Source organism: Miniopterus schreibersii, assembly GCF_964146895.1.
Source record: "Miniopterus schreibersii genome assembly, chromosome: 11".
Lineage (NCBI taxonomy): Eukaryota > Metazoa > Chordata > Mammalia > Chiroptera > Miniopteridae > Miniopterus > Miniopterus schreibersii.
In genome coordinates, this window is record NC_138111.1 from 68498357 (window position 1) to 68518409 (window position 20053).

General features: G+C 38.4%; 1 protein-coding gene across 6 annotated transcripts in view; it reads left to right on the plus strand.

Moving 5' to 3' along the window:
- SPIN1 (spindlin 1) overlaps positions 1-20053 on the plus strand; it is a 75237-nt gene that overhangs the window by 15866 nt on the left and 39318 nt on the right. For 2 of the 6 annotated variants that reach the window (XR_013999889.1, XM_081151675.1), the window contains exons 2-3: positions 5525-5732; positions 6697-6798. The exons of 1 other annotated variant lie outside the window; for it this stretch is intronic. Coding sequence is in view for 1 of the 5 variants with exons in the window: in XM_081151674.1 (XP_081007800.1) it covers positions 5681-5732 (52 nt within the window). In the remaining 4 variants the exon portion in view is untranslated. Of the gene's footprint in view, positions 1-5524; positions 5733-6696; positions 6799-20053 lie in introns of those variants that run through there. 3 more of the 6 variants (XR_013999888.1, XM_081151674.1, XM_081151678.1) reach the window with 2 other exon arrangements.

Here is a 20053-nt window from a genome sequence, read left to right on the forward strand (position 1 = left end):
ATTGGATATAACAATTCCATGTCAAGATGATGATGCTTCAAAGCTTTTGACCCATCCCTGACTTAGAGGACCCAGCCAGTAACGTCAGCGCTCTGGCCCCAACTCCCATTCCCCTGTCTCTTAGATCAGGCAGGGAAAGAGACTTCCATACCCTGCATGGGCAGCCACCACAGCCCTTGTCAGCAAGAAGCAGTTACTGAAGACAAACCCTCCTCTCTCATCATCTCTAAAACATTTCAGGGATGGAAGTCTCTGAGTAGGGAATGAGGCAGAATAGAAACAAGTTAGGGGAAAAATCCTATAAGTGGAGTGAGGAAGTAGGAGCTGACATCCTCTCACCAGAGCTCCCACCTCCAGGCATGATCATAGGGAAACAGTTAATGGCAGGAAACAACAACAAGGCCCCAACCAGAAGGAGGAGTCAGAATTTGGTGCTGCAAAGCTTGGAGACAACCGCCACCCTTGGGAAACACATAAAATCCCAAGAGTTAAGTAAGCATTTGCACAACTCTTGGAGTTGGCTGGTGGATGCATACTTTTTACTTTCCTACGTGCCAGTGCCCTAGTCTCTTTCCTTTTCTCTGCTTGAATAAAACTTGTTGTAGTCTCACTCTGAAAAATATATATTTGCTCCCATAATGGAATCTGTCTTATTTCAGGCTTTTATGATTTTTTTAAAAATATCTTTTTAAAAAAATATATCTATTGATTTCAGAGAGAGAAAGGGAGAGGAAGAGAGAGAGAGAAACATCAACGATGGGAGAGTCATTGATTGGCTGCCTCCTGCACGCCTCCCACTGGGGATTGAGCCCACAGCCCGGCATGTGCCCTGACTGGGAACCGAACCGTGATCTCCTGGATCCTAGGTCAATGCTCAGCCTCTGAGTCACGCCGCCTGGGCTTCCCCCTACTTTTTATTATGAAAAATTTCAAGTTGCAATAAAAGTTAAAAGAAAAAAATAAGTTTGCTCTTCACCTAGATTAAAAAATTAATATTTTTCATTTTCACTTAATTCTTTATGTATATATGGTTTCCTTGGGGTGAACCATTTGAAGTTCGCTGCAGACATTATGACAGTCTATCTCTAGAAATTTCAGCATGCATTTCCTAAAATCAAGTATATTCTCATGCATAACCATGGTCAATGTAATAATTGTGCTTTTAAAGGCTAATGATAATTAACATAATTTCATATACTATTTAGCGCCTATTTAAATTTCCCCATTTGTCTTAAATATCTCTTAGCTTTTTTTTCTCTAAACCATCCATTCAGGGTTTACTCATTGAGTCTGTCATCTCCCTTTGGTCTCTCTTAATTTAGAACAGTTATGTGTACCTTTTTCTTCCTTATGACATTGACTTTTTTGAAGAGTATGGCCCATGGATCTTGTAGAAACTTCTCACTTGCGCCTGTATTACCTGTATTTTGTAAAACTGGAAATTGGGTGTAGAGAATCAAGTAGATGTCGGTGCAGCATTGTGGATCAGGAAGCCTCTGGCGTGCAGTCTGCTCACTGAGTGGTGCTGAACTGCTTGGTGCCTCTGCTGTAAGGCAGCGTTTGTTGTCAGGTGCTCTAGGGGAGCCCACGGTGCTGTGTAGTACTATTCTCCACCTCCTAGTGGTCCTGGCGTCTGTTGGGTGGTTCTCCAAATACAGGATTATCTTTTTTTATGGCTTTGAAGTTAAGCTTCATCTGACAACATTTCTGTAATACTTGAAAAACTTGGTAAGTCCTACTATCGTAGAAATGATGAGATTCAGCATTTAAAGTTAAAAATTTTTTTCCCTTTAGTTTGTCTTATTTACAAAATTAACCACTTAGTAGAATAACATAAGGCAAAACTGGTATTTTTTTTTTTTTAAATGAACTGTAAGTTTTTACCTTTCTAGTCAAAAGAGAGTGAGATTTGTTTTAGGAAAGCTCAGACTGCTTTCTTAACTGAATAAATAGTTGTATGGCAACTACTGAAGCAGAACGAAGCTGGTGTTTTCCTTTTGCTCAGTCTCTGTACATTTCTTTCTAGTCTTAACAGGAGGTGGGATAATATTAGGCAGTTGGAATATTGTAACCCAAAAATGGAGAAAGACTCATCTCAAATTTTGCATTCTATATTTGAAAAGCTCTTCGTGTCCTTCCCCTACTGCAACTCTTCCTTCAACTTATAGTCTACTTTTTATTTATTTTACATTCTTTTGCTAAGTTTTTAAAAATGTTTTGATTTTAGAGAGAAGGGAAGGGAGGGGGGAGAAAGAGAATCATTGATATGAGAGAGAAACATGGATCAGCTGCCTCCTGCATATCCCTTACTGGGGATCGAGCCCAAAAACCTCCGGGTATGTGCCCTGACTGGAAATGAACCAGTGACCTTTTGGTGCATGGGATGATGCTCCACCATCTGAGCCACACTGGCCAGGACTATACTTTTTAAAAGTATGACAAGTTCAACCTGAAAATTTTAATGAAGTGGTAAGCTTAAATACCCTAGTGAGAAGAATGGATACTCTTTAGAACAGTAGTAAGCTAAATTCTTCTTATTACAGAAGCAGTGTAACTTACTAAGATAGGCCACATTGATATTTATGTAGATTAAAATATTCCTCAATCTTTGAAGTAGCCTTGTAAAGAGAAGTAGATAAGAGGACGGAGTCATGGGATGCTCTTAAAGTTGGGGCAGGCAACATCATGCATTATTGTATGCCAGTGGGGATTCTAGTGCTGAGAGATGGATACAGAAGGCAAAGATGGGATAGATGAGACCAGTGAAAGGGCTGAATTGAAACAGTTCTTCTGTTTACTGTAGCAGCAGAGGATAGCAGTCTGAATTTGGTAGTGGGAAGATATTTCTTTTGTTTGCTGCTTTTTTCTTAAACTTACCTGCTGAGATTGGGGTAGTATTCTTGAATACTCGAGACATGAGATTATAAATTTAGTTTTTCAGCCATGTTTACCAGCTTAAGCTGTGGGCATGGTAGGCAGGGAGTTGGGTTAGGATTTTGCCACAAAATGGACAAGAAGAGGAGGGAGAAAATTGGAGAAAAGGAGTCACTATAGTGATTGACAATCCATGGAATCTAAACTGGATTAGGATGTTGAAAAGTGGTCCTGGTGGAGGTAATGGCTGCATCAAAGAATTGTTGAGGTGAGGGTGTTAGAAAGTGGAGTGGTCAGAGGCAGTTTTGAGTATGAGATGCTCGAAACGGGTTCCAGAGGTATTGCAGTCCTTGGTGATGAGTGTTCAAGGTTGTGATGTGGAAACAGGTGGCTTAAAAAGGGGGTTTATAGTTTGAGGTAAGGATGTTGGAGAATTGAGGGGGCAGGTTGTTGAAAGGACTGTATGTTGCTAAGAACATGATGAGAGTGGTGGAAAAGGAGGTACAGCAGGTACCAGAGCCCTCGGTGTGCAGGCGAGGGTTAATGGGAGAAAGGGGTGGCTGCCCTTACTGGTGCTGTGACTCCTGCCTTCACTGAGGTGTTCAGAAGAGACTGTGTTAGTATAGACAGTGGGGAGTACACACAAGGGCAGAGGGCTGCTGGGCGGAGGGCCCTGGACAGAAGACAGACTGCCTTTCAGAAGGCCCTTTGGAGAGGTTTGGGCAGATGGAGGGGAGGGCGGTGGGGTCTCAGTAGGTAAGGATAGATCCATTAGTGTGGGGAGAGTTTAGTGAGAGAACCTGAGATGTTTGGCTGATCAAGGTAGAGGGATGTGAGGCTTGTGTGGCATTTGCATGGACTCTTAGGGAAAGATGGATGATCAGCCAGTTGTCCTGGCACCGTTGCTCTAGGCTTAGTCTCCTTAGGTCTTGGGGCTGTGAGGCAGGCTGGTGCAGCTCTTAGGGAGTGCACTTGCGACCTTGCGTGGGGAAGTCACCTCCAGAGAAGATGCTGCTCCTGTGTCTTTCTCAGTATTACTTACGGCCACTTGAGACATTGTTTTCCTTACTTACTGGTGTACTGTCTCTCCCCTCCTACAAAACCTCCAAACAGTAGGCACTCCTGAATGTTTATTGAATGAATTAGTTATACAGTTTATTCATTTTAAATCTATCTTTCCTGTATATAAAAGTTTTATATGGTTAAAAATTTGTACCAGTTAAACTGATTCACCCTCACTAATTCGGCTTTTTAATTATTTTAACTATATTGTTATATTTTAGTCTCTAGAAAATTCAGCATTGCATTTTTACTGTATTTTGTTGTTTTTTTAAAACATTTTTATTGATTTCAGAGAGGAAGGGAGAGGGAGAGAGAGATAGAAACATCAATGATGAGAGTCATTGTTCTGCTACCTCCTGCACGCCCCCTGCTGGGGATCAGGTCCGAAACTTGGACATGTGCCCTGACTGGGAACTGAACCCCAGTCTCCTGGATCCTAGGTCAATGCTCAACTGCTGAGCCATGCTGGCTGGGCAACTTTTTTACTTCTTAAAACTGTGAACACATGGCCATAAATTGTAGACATGAAGACTAATTCATGAAAGCCAAATGTCATCATGCGGTTAAATGAAATTTGCAGTAGACTTTTTTTTTTAATAATCTTTTCAAGTATATTGATTTCAGAGAGAGGAAGGGAGAGGGGGAGAGGAAGATGGAAACATCAATGATGAGAGAGTCATCGATGGCTGCCTTCTGCACACCCTCCACTGGGGGTTGAGCCTGCAACCCGGGCATGTGCCCTGACTGGAAATCGAACCACGATGTCCTGGATCATAGGTCGATGCTCAACCACTGAGCCATGCTGCCTGGGCTGCAGTAGACATTTTTGTGTTTTACGAGACTACGTCTCTATATGTTACTATGTGGACTGAAACTGGAAACAAATTTGGTTTAAATGATAAACTGCTTCTGTAAGATGACTTAACTTTTGTATGAGTTGGAAGTTTCTTTGAGACTCCAAAGTTACTGGATCTTTTCCTCTGGTTTCTGGAGGTTTGGAACAGAAAGGGAACCCTAAAGTCTTATTGGCTGTACTCATTTTCTGTTGTACAAGATTGCTGGCCTACTGACCTACTGAGCTTTGGCTCTTGTCTTGAATTTGATTCCTGTGTTGTCCCCTCTACAGCTGTTGCTCCCCTCTTGCTGCCCTCTGACCTCACATGTCACTACCTCCATGCGATAGGTTTGATGGGAGTTTGTATCCCATCAAGGAGATGGGCCAAGCCAGTCTAAATCTTTTCTGACACTCCAGCATCGTCACCCTTTTCTGACTTTTGGCAGCAAAATGGGTTGAGTTATAGTGGGTGAAGCTAGACACCGTATTGTGTTCCAGTTGACCTCTGAGGAACTGTACTTTGGGGTGTTGCAAATGCCCCAGACTTCCTCTTTGAAGGGTCTAGCACTTTTCCCCCTGACTGTGAGCTATCCTGGGCACCCAGGTCTGAGGAAATAAAGTTAATTGCTTCTGGGCAGGGTACATTTTAGCTGATGTTGTGCTTAAAATGTGATGGTCACGTTTGATAGCTAACTTGGATAATTTTGTTCTTGTGATGCTGTAGTAATGAACTGTTATTTCACTCCTTTACAGAGTGCTTATGATTTCATGTATTTTTGCTGAGCTTGTAAAAGAGGCACTTCGATGATGGATTAACAAGAACACTGAAATTCTGTGCAGTTTCAAATCGGAGCATATTGAATTTTCACCCTAGTTAAGCAGCTCTGCTGCTCACTTAAATACAGATGAATGAAGACCCCATTCGGGAAGACACCTGGCCAGCGGTCCAGAGCTGATGCAGGTAGGCATTGCAGTTTTCTGCATACCTTAGTGCGATAAACTGAAAATAGTTGTAAAATTGTGGAATACTTTCACATAATTCCTAGTGGTTTGCTCTTAAAGCTTGGTGATTTCCAGTAGTTCATACACATACATGTGAAAAAACACGTTTAGTTTTTTGAGAGGCAGGATATTAATTTTTTTCGTGTGTCTCTCACCTTCTAGAAACTTACAGATGTCTAGTAAAATTAGCAAGTGAATGGTAAATACCTAGTTAATAGGATTATAGTCATTAAAGGTGTTGTCATTTCTTTTTGAAGGAAGAAATGAAAGAGATGAATAGACGAATATTAGATTTAGTAAGATTTAGGATATTTATAGCAATTTGAAGGAAAAAAGATAAACTTGCAGTTTTTGTATATTTATTTGAAAGAATTTTATTGGAATAAATGTATGAAAATGAATATTTAATAGAAATTCTTATTTTTGTGCCACATAGCTAATATAACTAGAATAGAAGTTTAGACTTTGCATGATTTTCACCCACCCTCAAAACAAAGATAAATCTTAATAGGCGACGCTATAAAATAGGTAAGTGATGGTTTCTGTAGGACTCAGGTTCTTCTCCATTCCAGAATACATTTGAGTGTTGAAGAAAGTCTGTCATAACATTTTAAGGTTCTTTGATAAATGAATCTGAGAATTATGCTAGTGAAATTATTAATCTTACAGAAATGGTTGCTATGTGATTTAGAACTATATCCTATATTTATTAACCATAGTATTTGGAATTCCTTTGTAGAAGAGACACAGGGATTCAGATTTTTAAGTATCCTTCATCTCTTTTTTATTTTAGTTTCTCTGTTATATTAAATTATAATGATAATATTGATGTAACTGTTCAATATTTATCAGTAAGATTAACTTTTGATAGTGATGACAGACTGAAGTATAAGTCACCTGAGAGTTTGTTATTCTAATTCCAGCTCTCATCAGCACTATCCTGCTCTCATTATCCATATGAACATTGGTGCATTTTGTATCTTCTTGAGCCTTGGTTTTTCTCATCTAAACAATGGGATGTTAGGGTAGGTACTTGTTGGGGATATGAGGAAATCACGAGCATATGCATGTTTGGTGCTTAGCTAGGTGCCTGGCACATTATACCCGCGGTACAAAAAGCATTATTATTGGTGATCATACTGTTTACAATAAAATACTTTCTGTTTCACTTCATTAGTTGTAAAAATTGCCATCAGGTTTTTGTTGATCAGTGAAATTTCCCACATTTCTGTAATTTAAAATAGTTTGGTTTTCCCAAGTTCTTTTTATGCACACCATTCCAAATTCAACATTACTGTTTTCTTCATTGATTTTAAAATCATCTTAGGAGAGGGAGCTGATTAAGGTGATGTGTGTATTGTATAAGTAACTGAAGGAGCTAAACCAGGAGATGTTACTGTTTTTAAGGGAGAGATTGTTAAACCTGGCCAGTGCTTAGATGATATTATTATTATTATTATTATTATTATTATTATTATTTTGGTGTTTTAGGGCGTCTCCAGACTGGTAACTTTTTATGCTCAACATATAGTAAATGAGATATTAGTTAACCACTGTACTTCTGCTAAGAAAATGTCTGCATGGCCCTGTAACAATCTGGTGATGTATTTATGTTGTAAAAAATATGAATTTAAGAGAGTTCACAGAAAGATTTTTATTGAAAGGGGAAAGAGCTGAAGTTAGTAGCCATTGTGGAAGAAGCATTCATTTCCATAAATGAATCAAAGAAAGTTTGACAGTAATTGGCTTTTTATAATTGATAAATTAGGATGCTAGAAGCTTTTTTAAAATATATGTCTTTATTGATTTCAGAGAGAGGAAGGGAGAGGGAGAAAGAGATAGAAACATCAGTGATGAGAGAGTCATTGATCTGCTGCCTCCTGCACGCCCCCAACTGGGTATCGAACCCACAACCCGGGCATGTTCCCTGACCGGGAATCGAATCTCGACCTGGATCCTAGGCCAACACTCAACCACTGAGCCACGCTTGGCGGGCAGGATGCTAGAAGCTTTTGCTAGTTACTTTTAAGTGTTTTCCTGTTTCACACTTCTTAACGTATGTTCTGGGGTGGTGTCTTCATTTCAGGTACTTAAGCAGCTAGCCAAAAATTTAGTAAGTCAACAGTCTGTCTATCTACACAATATCAAAAATGAATTGGTGGATTTTTTTTCAGCTAACATAAATAAGCTCATTATTTTTGGCATTGCAAAACAACTTCAGGATACAATTTTAAGTAAGTTCATGGAAACATATACTTTCCAGAAAGGAAGCCTCTTTTCTGGAAGGCAGCAACCTATGTGATCTACCAGAGTTACAAACCTGTTTTCCACTAAGTGTTTTTTGAGCACAAACAGTAGTGTGATCTTACATTTTCTGACTCTTCCTTATTTCTTGGAGCATGTGGCATAAAGCTAAAGACAAAGTAGGTACTCTGTAAATTCTGGTTATAGCCTGTTGTTAGGTCATGGGGTCATACTGTTTTCTACTTATGTGATAGAACCTCTTTTAGAAAGATTGCTGACTCCTTGATCGGTATTGATTATAAAATTGTCTTAATCATTCTTCTTGTTAACAAAGACAAAGGGCTTCCTGTTGCTGTTAAATCCCTACCTCAGTAATGAGTGTGCCCTTTAAAAATAAAGAAATTCACCAAAAGAGGGGTTTCTTTTTCTTATGGAACAGGAAGCCCAGATAGGCATTCAGAGTTGGTATGGTGGTTCAGCTATGCACTTAGGCTGGTGCCATCTTAAAGGTTAAAGCTGGGACTTCAACAGTCCAGCGCCTAGGGTGTCTTTTTCCAGGTGGGCCTTATGGTAACTGGGCTTCTCACATAGAGGTTCCCAGTAGTGTCCCAAGAGAAACTGGAACAACTGCGTGGTCTCTTCTGTCTGAGCCTCGGAAGTCTTACAGGTTTACTTCTGCTGTATTCTGCTCCTTCAGGCCTGCCCAGGTTTCAAGGGAGGGAGCACATGCTGTGCTGAATGAGAGGAATGTCAAAGAATTTAAAACTGCCACTATGGTAAATAGATTGGGTAGTGTTTAACATTGAGTGTGAGTGATCAATGAAAATTAGAAAATTAAATTTTTACATTTTTTAATATATTTAGTTTAATATATTAGGGATTTCTATTCTAAAACTAGCTGATTTATATACCTAATGACATTGGGCAGCAGGTCCTATTATATGGTGTAATTTTTTTCATATACTTTTGCTTTAGAGTTAGTCTCCATTTTTACTGTTTTACCAAAGGCTGCAATTTTTCTCCTTTTATGGCATACTTTAGTCAGATTGTTAGATACAGGGAATGGTAATAGTAGCTATCCAGATACCTAACACTCAGATTTAACAACTAATTTTTGCTCTATTTAATTCAAATATTTTTAAAACTTTTATTTTTTATTTTTATTTATTTTTGGGGGGTTCTGGCTAGGAAAAAGTTTAGAGCCAAGACCCAGACTGTAAGAGAACATTCACAGAGGTAGAAAAAGTAATTCCTAGAAGAAGTGGGCTTAGGAAACAAGTTATAGAGGTAAAGGAAGGGCCCTTGGTACTTGGGAGTGAGGAAGCTAATGGTAACACACCTGTGGTGGGGTGGGGACGGGGGAGGGAAGGACGTGGACAGAGCGCCATCTTGATTTTTATTTTTATGAAATTAATAAAAATTCACAGTTGAAAATATCAAATAGTGCCAAAGACTTACAGCAAAAAGGTATATACTTCAGCCCTGACCAGTGTGGCTCAGTTGGTTAGAGTGTCATCCCATACACCAAAAGGTGGCAGGTTTGATTTTCTGGTCAGGCACATACCTGGGTTTTGGGTTTGATCCCCAGTTGGGGCATGTGTAGGAGGGAACCTGTGGATGTTTCCCTCCCTCCCTCCCTCCCTCCCTCCCTCCCTCCCTCCCTCCCTCTTTTCCCCCTCCATTCCTCTCTATAAAATCAATATTTAAAAAAATCATTCAACAGTTACAAGATCTATTTTCTTAAAAAGCAGGCCCTCCATTCTGATTTTTACCTTCAAAATTTGTAAATATGACTATACAAATTTCTCTTATGACAATTTTAGATATTATATATCGACATCTGTTGAGGATTTTGACCTGTTCACATAACATCTCCCTCTTCCATTAGCCTCCTAATAAAGAGTTTGGCTAAAATTATATTTATTGTTTCTATTATAATTATTATGTATAAATACTGAACACTTTTGAGCCAAGTAAATTTTTGAGAAATGCGTATAGAAGATTTTTTTTGAGACCTTGTGTTGACATTGTATTCTACTCTTATGTTTCGTCTTTGGTCGGGTAATAGATTCTAGTTTGGAAATGACATTTTTTGAAAAAAAATTAATCCTCAACTGAGGATATGTTTAGAGAGAGGAAGGGAAAGAGGGGGTGGAGTTGAGGAAGGTGGGGAGGTGAAGAAACATTGATGTGAGAGAGAAACATCAATTGGTTACCTTCTGTAGGTGCCCTGACCAGAAATAGAAACGGTGACCTTCCGGTACACGGGACGACACTCAACCAACTGAGCTCCATCACCTAGAGCTCTTTTCCAACCTTTTAAAAAAATTTCAGTAAGGATTTAAAATTTTAAGAGCTCTTTTTTGGTTCTCTTTGTTTATTTCATAGATGCAAGTACCGTAGCTTATACTTCTGAGGCTATAAATTGTATTTTTAAAAAGCCTTCCTTGAATTAGCTCTTCCTCGTATGTGTGTTTTTGTGGTTCTTTGCATTTAGTCTCTGTGTTTCATTTGAAGATTTTCCTTAAATCTCTGTTAGTCCAAGGCAGATCCCCTAGCAAGGCACAGAAAAGTTGATTGGAAACTGTGTTTGTGAAAGTGGGCCTTGTTGCCTGGTGGGCTTCACGTATATTATTGGGGCCTCCACGTATCAGTATTTGTGGGTGTTTTCTCTAGAGATGAGATTTCAGATTCTTGCTTATATGAAAATATTCATCATATCTCAGATTTCCTGATTTTGCCCTAAAAGTTATAAAGTCGTACTTCTTTACCATCTCTTGAAGTGAACCCCCCAGAGACCATTGCTGGTCATTTAAAGCTGGGCTTATTAAATGGCTGAGCAGCAGGGACAGTGTCACCTTGACAGCTTCTCAGGGAAATTTCACAAGAGGGAAAGGTGCCCATAGGGGAGGATTGAGTGAATTGATAGGGTTGGAGGCAGAGAGTGTGGTGTGGAGTGGTATTATTGAGTATTGCTATTCCAAATGAGTTGCTGGAACAGACTTGGGTCTTTATCTTTGGAACATCTGAATTCACACAAAGTGAAGTTAAAAGTTAGTAATTTGGGGGACATGTGTCTGAATGAGTTTCTGTTAGAACAGTTTGTGTGTGTAGTTTTTCTTGTCCATCATGGTTTAGTACAGTTTTTATTTTTACTTACAGATTGATTTTTAGAGAAGAAGGGAGAGAAACATCAGTTCGTTGTCCACTTATGCATTCATTGGTTGATTCTTTTTAAAAAAATTTATTTATTTTAGGGAGAGAAAGAGGACGGGGGCAGGGGAGAGAGGGGAAAAAAAGAAACATCGATTTGTTGTTTCACTTATTTATGCATTCATCGGTTGACTCTTGTATGTGCCCTGACTGGGTGTTGAACCCACAACCTTGGTGCATCAGGTCGATGTGCTAACCAACTGAGCCAAACGGCCAGGGCAGTTTAGTACACTTAAATAACTATTTTGTGAGCCCTAGAACAGTTAGTTTTGTAAATATGGCTGTTTCTTTTTTTCATTTCAGTCAACAAATAGATGTAGCTACCTAGTAAAGGATCTTGTCCTGTTTTCACTGAAAAATCTGTTATAGTCAGGTGATATAACCCACTTTCCATTACAAACTGACATCACTGCCCAGTGACTATATACACACTTACAAGTAATCTTGTGTTACTTGTGCCTTCCGCTTAACTGTATGTCTTGGTGACCACTCCTTCGAAATATACAGGGATCTTCCTCATGGCTCTTTACAGCTGCATAGAATTCCCTTATGTGGATGTAGCATCTTAGTTTGGTCAGTAGTCATTCAGACATTTGGGTTGCTTCTACATTTCTGCTGTAAGAAATAATAATTGCAGTAGTCAGTATGTCTTGCTAGTGTGTCCCAGTAGGAATGAGTGAACCCTTAATGCCCGTGTGCTTCTACGAGATGCCCTACCACATTCCCCATGGCCTCATGTCACTTTTCATTCCTACCAGCAAGTAGTGTGTAAATGCTCCTCTCCACAGTCTCCCAGAGTCGTGTATTGTCAACTGCATGGATTTTTGTCCATCTGATGGGTGAGAAATGGTGTGTCTCAGTGTAATTTTAAGTGTCAGGCTGAATATCTTGTCTTTTAAGGACCTCTCTGGCCTTTTTCTGTCCTTATCTCACCCATTTTTCTTCTCTCCTTGTAGAACCTCTTTTGAAAAATGTCAGTTATTAACCTTTGTGATGTGAGTAGTTTATCTTCCTAAATATATGGTTTTGGCTTCTTGGAGACACTTTTCTTGAGTCCCTGGTCTCTTGCTCCATCTGTATGGGTTTTAGCCAACTTGACAGCAGTCCTTTGGTCTTCTGAATCCAGGGTTATATCTGTGGTTGCTTGGCTCCTGTGTGTGTGTGATGCTTTTCTCTATTGGTTTCTGAAGAGTATCCTCCAAAACTTTAAGAGATTTGTGTGAGATGTGAATTCTGAGCCCATATGTGAATGTAAATGTCAGTTGGTTTTCTTGGGTACAGGGTTCAAAATTATTTTTCCTCAACTTTGAAGGTGGTATCACTTACTCTTGTTTAAGTGTGGATGCTGGAAGAGTAACTCTTTAAGTACCTCTTCATTTTTTTCAAAAGGACTTTCAAAAATGCACTTAATTTTTTTAGAGCAGTTTTAAGTTCACAGTAAAATTGAATAGAGGATACAATTTCTCATATACCCCCTTCCTCTCCCTAGCCTCCCCACTAGCATAGTCCCACATGAGAATGTACATTTGTTACATTTGGTGAACCCACACTAACACATCTCCCAGAGACCAGAATTTACCTTAGGGTTCACTCTTTGTGTTACACATTCTGTGGGTTTTCACAAATGTATAACGACATGTACTCACCATTATAGTATACACAGTAGTTTCACTGCCCTAAAAATCTCTGTGCTCCAGCTATTAATCCCTCCCCCCCCCCCAACTCCTGGCAACCACTGACATATTTTTTTCCATTTTTGAATTCAGTTGACATTCAATATATTAGTTTCAGATATACAGCATAGTGGTTAGACATCTATATAACTTACAGAGTGATTCCCCCAGTAAGTCCAGTACCTAGTTATTACAATGTTATTGACTATATTCCCTGTACTATACTTCATATGCCCATGACTATTTTGTCACTGCTAATTTGTACTTGATCTCTTCAACCATTGGCTTTTTATTGACTTCATAGTTTTGCCTTTTCCAGAGTATCATATAGTTAGAATCGTATAGTAAGTAGTCTTATCAGATTGGTTCTCTCTTAGTAATATGCATTTAAGGTTTCTCTATGTCTTTTCATGGCTTGATATCTCATTTATTTTTAGTACGGAACAGTGTTTTATTGTTTGGACATAGTATAGTTTATCTATTCACCAAGTAAAGGATATCTTGGTTACTTCCAAGTTTCAGCAATTATAAATAAAGCTGCTTTTAAACATCCATGTTGAAAAGTTTGGGTGGATGTTTTCACCTCCTTTGGGTAAATGCTAAGGAGCATAACTACTGGGTCATATAATAAGATTATGTTTAGTTTTATAAGAAACTGCCAAATTTACATTCTCACTGGCAATGAGTGAGAGTTTCTCTCCAGCATTTCAGGTCATTATTTTGGGTTTTCACCACTCTAATAGGTATATGGTGTTATCTCATTGTTTTGAGTTTTCATTTCCTTGATGACATATCACATGAAGCATCTTTTTATATTTCCCATTTCTAGATCTATCTTGGTGAGGTGTCTGTAAAGATATTTGACCCATTTTTTTTTCCAGGTTGTTTTCTTTTTAAAAATGTATTACTTATTTACTTATTTATTTGTTGTTGACAGTATTACAGATGTCCCCCATTCTCCCTCCCCCTTTTGGCCCCCTCCACCCACCACATTATTGTCTGTGTCCATGGGTTATGCATATATGTTCTTTGGTTAATCTCTTCTTGGCCCCCCCACCCCCTCCCCACTGAGAACTATCATTCTATTAACCATACATCTATGCCTCTGGACCTATTTTGTTTGTCAGTGTATATTGTTTATTAGATTCCACATATAAGTGAGATCATGTGATATTTGTCTTTCTCTAACTGGCATATTTTGCTTAACATAATAATCTTCAGGTCCATCCATGTTGTCGCAAACAGTAAGAGATCCTTTTTCTTTATAGCTGCACAGTATTCCATGGTGTAAATGTACCACTGCTTTTTTATCTGCGCATCTACTGATGGGCACTTAGGCTGTTTGCATATCTTACCTGTAGTAAATAACGCTGCTATGAACATAGAGGTGCACATATTCTTTCTGGTTGGTGTTTAGGGATTCTTGGGATATATTCCATTTTTAAGTTTTTAAGGAAACTCCATAATGTTTTCCCCAGTGGCTGCACCAGTCTGCATTCCCACCGGCAGAGTATTAGGGTTCCCTTACCTCCACATCCTTGCCAGCACTTGTCGTTTGTTGATTTATTGATGGTAGCCATTCTGGCAGGTGTGAGGTGATACCTCATTGTAATTTTAATACGCATCTGTCTGATGATTAGTGACGTTGAGCACTTTTTCATATGCTTGTTGGTCATGGGCATGTCCTCTTTGGAGATGTGTCTATTCAGGTTCTTTGCCTATTTTTTTAATTGGATTGTTTTTCTTCCTGGTGTTGAGTTGTATGAGTTCTTTATTTATTTTGCAAGTTAACCCTTTATCAGATATATCATTGGCAAATATGTTCTCCCTTTTCATTTTGTTGATGGTTTCTTTTGCTGTGCACAGATTTTATTTTGACGTAGTCACATTTGTTTGTTTTTTCTTTTGTTTCCTTGCCCTAGGAGATGTATTGGTGAAAATCCTGCTATGTGAGATGTCTAAGGTTTTACTGCCTATGTTTTCTTCTAGAACGTCTATGGTTTTGTGACTTATATTTAAGTCTTTTATTCATTTTGAGTTTATTCTTGTGTGTGGTATAAGTTGTTGGCCTAGTTTCATTTTTTGCATATACCTGTCCAACTCCATTGTATGCTTTTGCCTCCTTTGTCAAATAAAAATTGACATTGCCATGGGTCAATTTCTGTGGTCTTTGTTCTGTCCCATTGACCTATATGCCTGCTCTTGTGCTAGTACCAGGGTGTTTTGATTACAGTGGCTTTGTAGTGGTATAGTTTGATATCCAGTATTATGATCCATACAACTTTGTTCTTCTTTCTCAGGATTTCTGAGGCTATTCAGGGTCTTTTTGGTTCCATATAAATTTTGGAATACTCTAGATCTGTGAAATATGCCATTGGTATTTTAATAGGAATTGTGTTGAATCTGTAGTTAGGTAGTATGGACATTGTAATGATGTTAATTCTTTTAGTCCATGGACACAGTATATGCTCACTTGTTTAATCTTCCTCTATTTCCTTTTTCAATCTCCTATTGTTTTCTGAGTTTATTCCTAGGTATCTTAATTTTTTTTGTTGCAATGGTAAATGGGATTGTTTTTTTAGTTTCTCCTTCTGAGAGTTCATTATTGGTATATAAAAATGTCACTGGCCTGGCTGACATGGCTTAGTAGTTGACTGTCGACCCATGAACCTGGAGCTCACAGATCAATTACGAGTCAAGGCACATGCCCGGTTTCGGGCTTGATCCCCAGTAGGGGGCATGCAGGAGGCAGCCGATCGATGATTTTCTCTCATGATTGATCTTTCTCTCTCTGTGAAATCAGTAAAAACATATTTTTAAAAAATGCCATCTATTTATGGATGTTAATTTTGTATCCTGCTACTTTGCTGATTTCATTTATTTAAGCAGTTTTTTGGTTGAGTCTTAGGGTTTTCTATGTGCAATATCATGTCACTTGCAAATAATGACAGTTTTACTTCCTTCTTTTCAATTAAGATGCTCTCTATTCTTTTCTGACCACTGTGGCTAGGACTTCCAGTACTATGTTGAATAAAAGTAGTGAAAGCGGACATCCCTGTATTGTTCCCGACTTAGTGGAAACACTCTTAGGTTTTGCCCATTGAGTATGATGTTGGCTGTAGATTTGTCATATATGGCCTTTATTATGCTGGGGTATGATTCCTGTATTCTCACTTTGCTGAGAGTTTTTATTCTAAATAGGTGCTGGATTTTGTCGAATGCATTTTCTGAGTCTTTTAATGTGATCATGTGATTTTTGTCCTTTATTTTGTTTATATGATGTGTCATGTTTATTGATTTGTGAATATTGAACCAATCTTGCATCTCTGGAATAAATCCCACTTCGTCATGGTGTATGATCTTTTTAATGTATTGCTGGATCCAGTTTGCTAATATTTTGTTGAGGGTTTTAGCATCTGTGTTCATCAGGAATATTGCCCTGTTTTCTTTCCTGGTAGTGTCATTATCTGACTTTAGAATTAGAATAATGCTGGCTTTGTAAAAAGAGCTTGGAAGTTTCTCTCCTCTTGAATTTTTTGGAATAGTTTGAGGAGGATAGGTGTTCGTTCTTCTTTGAATACTTGGTAAAACTTGCCTTTGAAGCTATCCAGTCCAGGACTTTTGTTTGGTGGTAGTTCTTTGATTACTGCCTTAATTCCATTAGTTGTTATTGGCCTAATCAGGTTTTCTAATTCTTCCTGATTGAGTTTTGAAAGATTGTATGTTTCTAGGAATTTGTCCATTTTGCCCAGGTTGACCAGCTTGTTGGCATATAGTTGCTCGTAGTATTTTCTTACAACCCTTTCTATACTGTGGTGTCCGTTGTTACTTCACCTCTTACATTTCTGATTTTGATTCCTTCCTTCTTTTGTTTCTGGATAGTCTGGCTAAGGTTCATCAGTCATGTTTATTTTTTCAAAGAACCAGCTCTTGGTTTCATTGATCTTCTGTATTCTTTTTTTTTAGCCTCTATGTCATTTATTTCTGCTCTCATCTTTATTTCCTTCCTACTTCCTTTGGGCTTTTCTTGTGTGTGTCTCTCTGGGTTCATCTTGATTGGCACTCTCTGTTCTTCCTGAACTTGTGTCTCTTTCTAATTTTTTTAGTCATAGGGTTAGATTGTTTACTTGAGCCTTTTCTTGGTTTGAGGTAGGCCTGTAATGCTATGAATTTCCCTCTCAGGACTGCTTTTGCTGTGTCTCATAGATTTTGGGTTGTGTGTTCATTTTCATTTCCAGGAAGTTTTGTTTTCTTCATTAATCTCATTGGTAATCCATTTATTGTTCAATAGCATGCTGTGTAGCTTCCATGTGTTTGAATGTTTTGAGTTTTTTTTATTGTAGTTGATTTCTTGTTTCATGCCACTGAAACTAGAAATCATGCCTAGAAGATGCTTGGTATGATTTCAGTCTTCTTGAAGTTGTAGAGACTTATTTGTGTCCTAACCTGAGGTCTATATTTGAGAATGTTACATGTGTACTTGGAAAGAATGTATATTCTGCAGCATTGGGATGAAATGTTCTGTAAATATCAATTACATCTGTCTTATCTGCTGTGTCATTTAAGGTTGCCGTTTCCTTGTTAGTTTTTTGTCTAGGACATCTATCCAGTTATGTCAGTGGTTTGTTGAAGTTCCCTACTATGACTGTATGGCTATCAATCTCTCTCTTAAAGTGTTCCAAGAGTTTTAAGAATATCTTTAGTTGCTCCCATGTTGGTGTGTACATGTTTACAAGGGTCCTATTTTCTTGTTGAATTGATCCCTTTAGAACTGTATGGTGACTTTCTTTATATCTTGTTATGGCCTTTGTTTTAAAGTTTATTTTCTCAATTATGAGTATTGCTACCCCAGCTTTTTTTGCTTCCATCTGAATGAAATACTCTTTTCCTATCTCTTCACTTTCAGTCTGTGTGAATCTTTTGTTCTGAGGTGGGTCTCTTGTAGACAGCATATATATGGGTCATGTTTTCTTATCCATTCGGCTGCCTTATGTCTTTTGGAGCATTTAGTCCATTTATATTTAAGGTTATTATTGATATGTACTTATTTATTGACAATTTTTCCTTTATGTCCCTCTCTCTTTTGTTTTCTTCTTAAAGCAGTCCCTTTAACATTTCTTGCAATGCTGGTTTGATTGTAATGTACTCCTTTAGCCTTTTTTTAAATGTGGGAAGCTCTTTATTTTACCTTCAGTTTTAAATGGTAGCCTTCTTGGATAGAGTAGTCTTGTATTCAGTTCCTTACATTTCATTAGTTGGAATATTTCATGCCAGTCCATTCTGCTGTGAAGTGTTTCTTGATAAATCAGCTGACAGTCTAATGGGAACTCCCATGTAAGTAGCTTTTTCCTCTCTCTTGCTCCCTTTAAGATTCTTTCTCTGTCTTTAAGGTTTGTCATTTTAATTATGCTGTGTCTTAGAGTGTGTCTCTCTGGGTTCATCTTGATTGGCACTCTCTGTTCTTCCTGAACTTGTGTCACTTTTTCCTTCACCAGTTTAGGGAAGCTCCCGCTCCCTCTCCCTCTCCCTCTCCCGCTCCCTCTCCCTCTCCCACTCCCTCTCCCGCTTCCTCCTCTCTCCTCTTTCTCTCCTCTCTCCTCTCTTCTTTTCTTTCCCTTTCCCTTCCCTTCCCTTTCCCTTCCCCTTCCCTTTCTTTTTCTTTTTCTTTTTCTTTTTCTTTTTCTTTTTCTTTCTCTTTCTCTTTCTCTTTCTCTTTCTCTTTCTCTTTCTCTTTCTCTTTTTCTTTTTCTTTTTCTTTTTCTTTCCCTCCCTCCTTCCCTCCCTTCTTTCCTTCCTCTCTTTCTATTTCAGAGAGAGGAAGGGAGACAGAATGAAGCATCAATGATGACAGAGTTGTCATTGATTGGCTGCCTCTTCCATCCCACTGACTGGGGATTGAGCACACAACTTGGGCATGTGCCCTGACCAGGAATCGAACCGTGATCTCCTGGATCCTAGGTCCATGGTCAACCACTGAGCCACATATGGCTCTATCACTGTTTTTTTAAACACTTTCTGTATTCGTTGCTTACTTTCTTATCCTGGTACCCTATGATGTGGATGTTGTTATGTTTCATCTTGTCCTAAAGTTCCCTTAAACATACCTCCTGATTTTTAATTCTTTTTTCTTTTTTGTTCTCATTGGGTGTTTTTTCCCTTCCTTGTCTTGCAAATTACTGAGTCGATCCTCTGTTTCATTCAGTCTGGTTTTGATTCCTTCCATTGTATTCTTGATATCAGACATGATATTCTTCATTTCCAACTGGCTCTTATTCACGATTTTTATTTCCTTTGTCATGCTGTTTTAGTTACCATTAAGTTTCTTGTAATTCTGAGTTCCTTTAGCATCCTTATAACCATTGCTTTCAACTCAATATCTGATAAATTGCTGATCTCCATTTCATTTAGCTCTTTTTCTGGGATCTTCTCCTTTTATTTGTGTGTTATTAGTCTCATTATTTTTGCTGCCCCTTTGTATTTGTTTCTATGTATTAGATAGAACTGCTATTCCTTCTAGTCTTTGTGGGATGACCTTATGTAGTAAGTGTCCTGTGGGACCCAGTGCTGAAGTCTCTTTGTTCTGCTGAGCTGGATGCACTAGGAATGTCCCTTCTGTGGGTTATTTGGGCTTTCCTGTTGTAATTGGGTGTTGATTGTTGTCCCGTTTGTGGGTAGGATCTCCCCTCAGGCTGGCTGGCTGTGAGGCTCAACTCCGACCACGTGGTCCAACTGTTGTGCAGGTACTGACAGAACAAAACAAAACAACACAACAAAACAAATACATATAAGAGACCCCTATAACAACAACAAAATCAACCACTAAAGGAAAGTTAATTAGGAAAGAGAAAAGACAACAAGAATAAAAAAGGAAAGAAAATAACACGAGAAGAGATAACAAAGTGGGGAAAAAAGGGAGGGAAAAATAAGAATAAGGAACAGGAAAAGGAAAACTATAAAAGAAAAGGGGAAGAAAAAATTATGAAAAGAAAGAATGAGGAGAAAGAAGAAAGACAAGAAAAGGAAAAAAGAATAGAAGGAAAAAAGATAAGAGAAAGAGAGTAAGAGAAGGAAAGAGAAGTAACAGATGTGAACAAATCGAGAGAAAAATAATACAGCAATTGGAAAAAGAAAATAATGCAAAAAAAGGAAA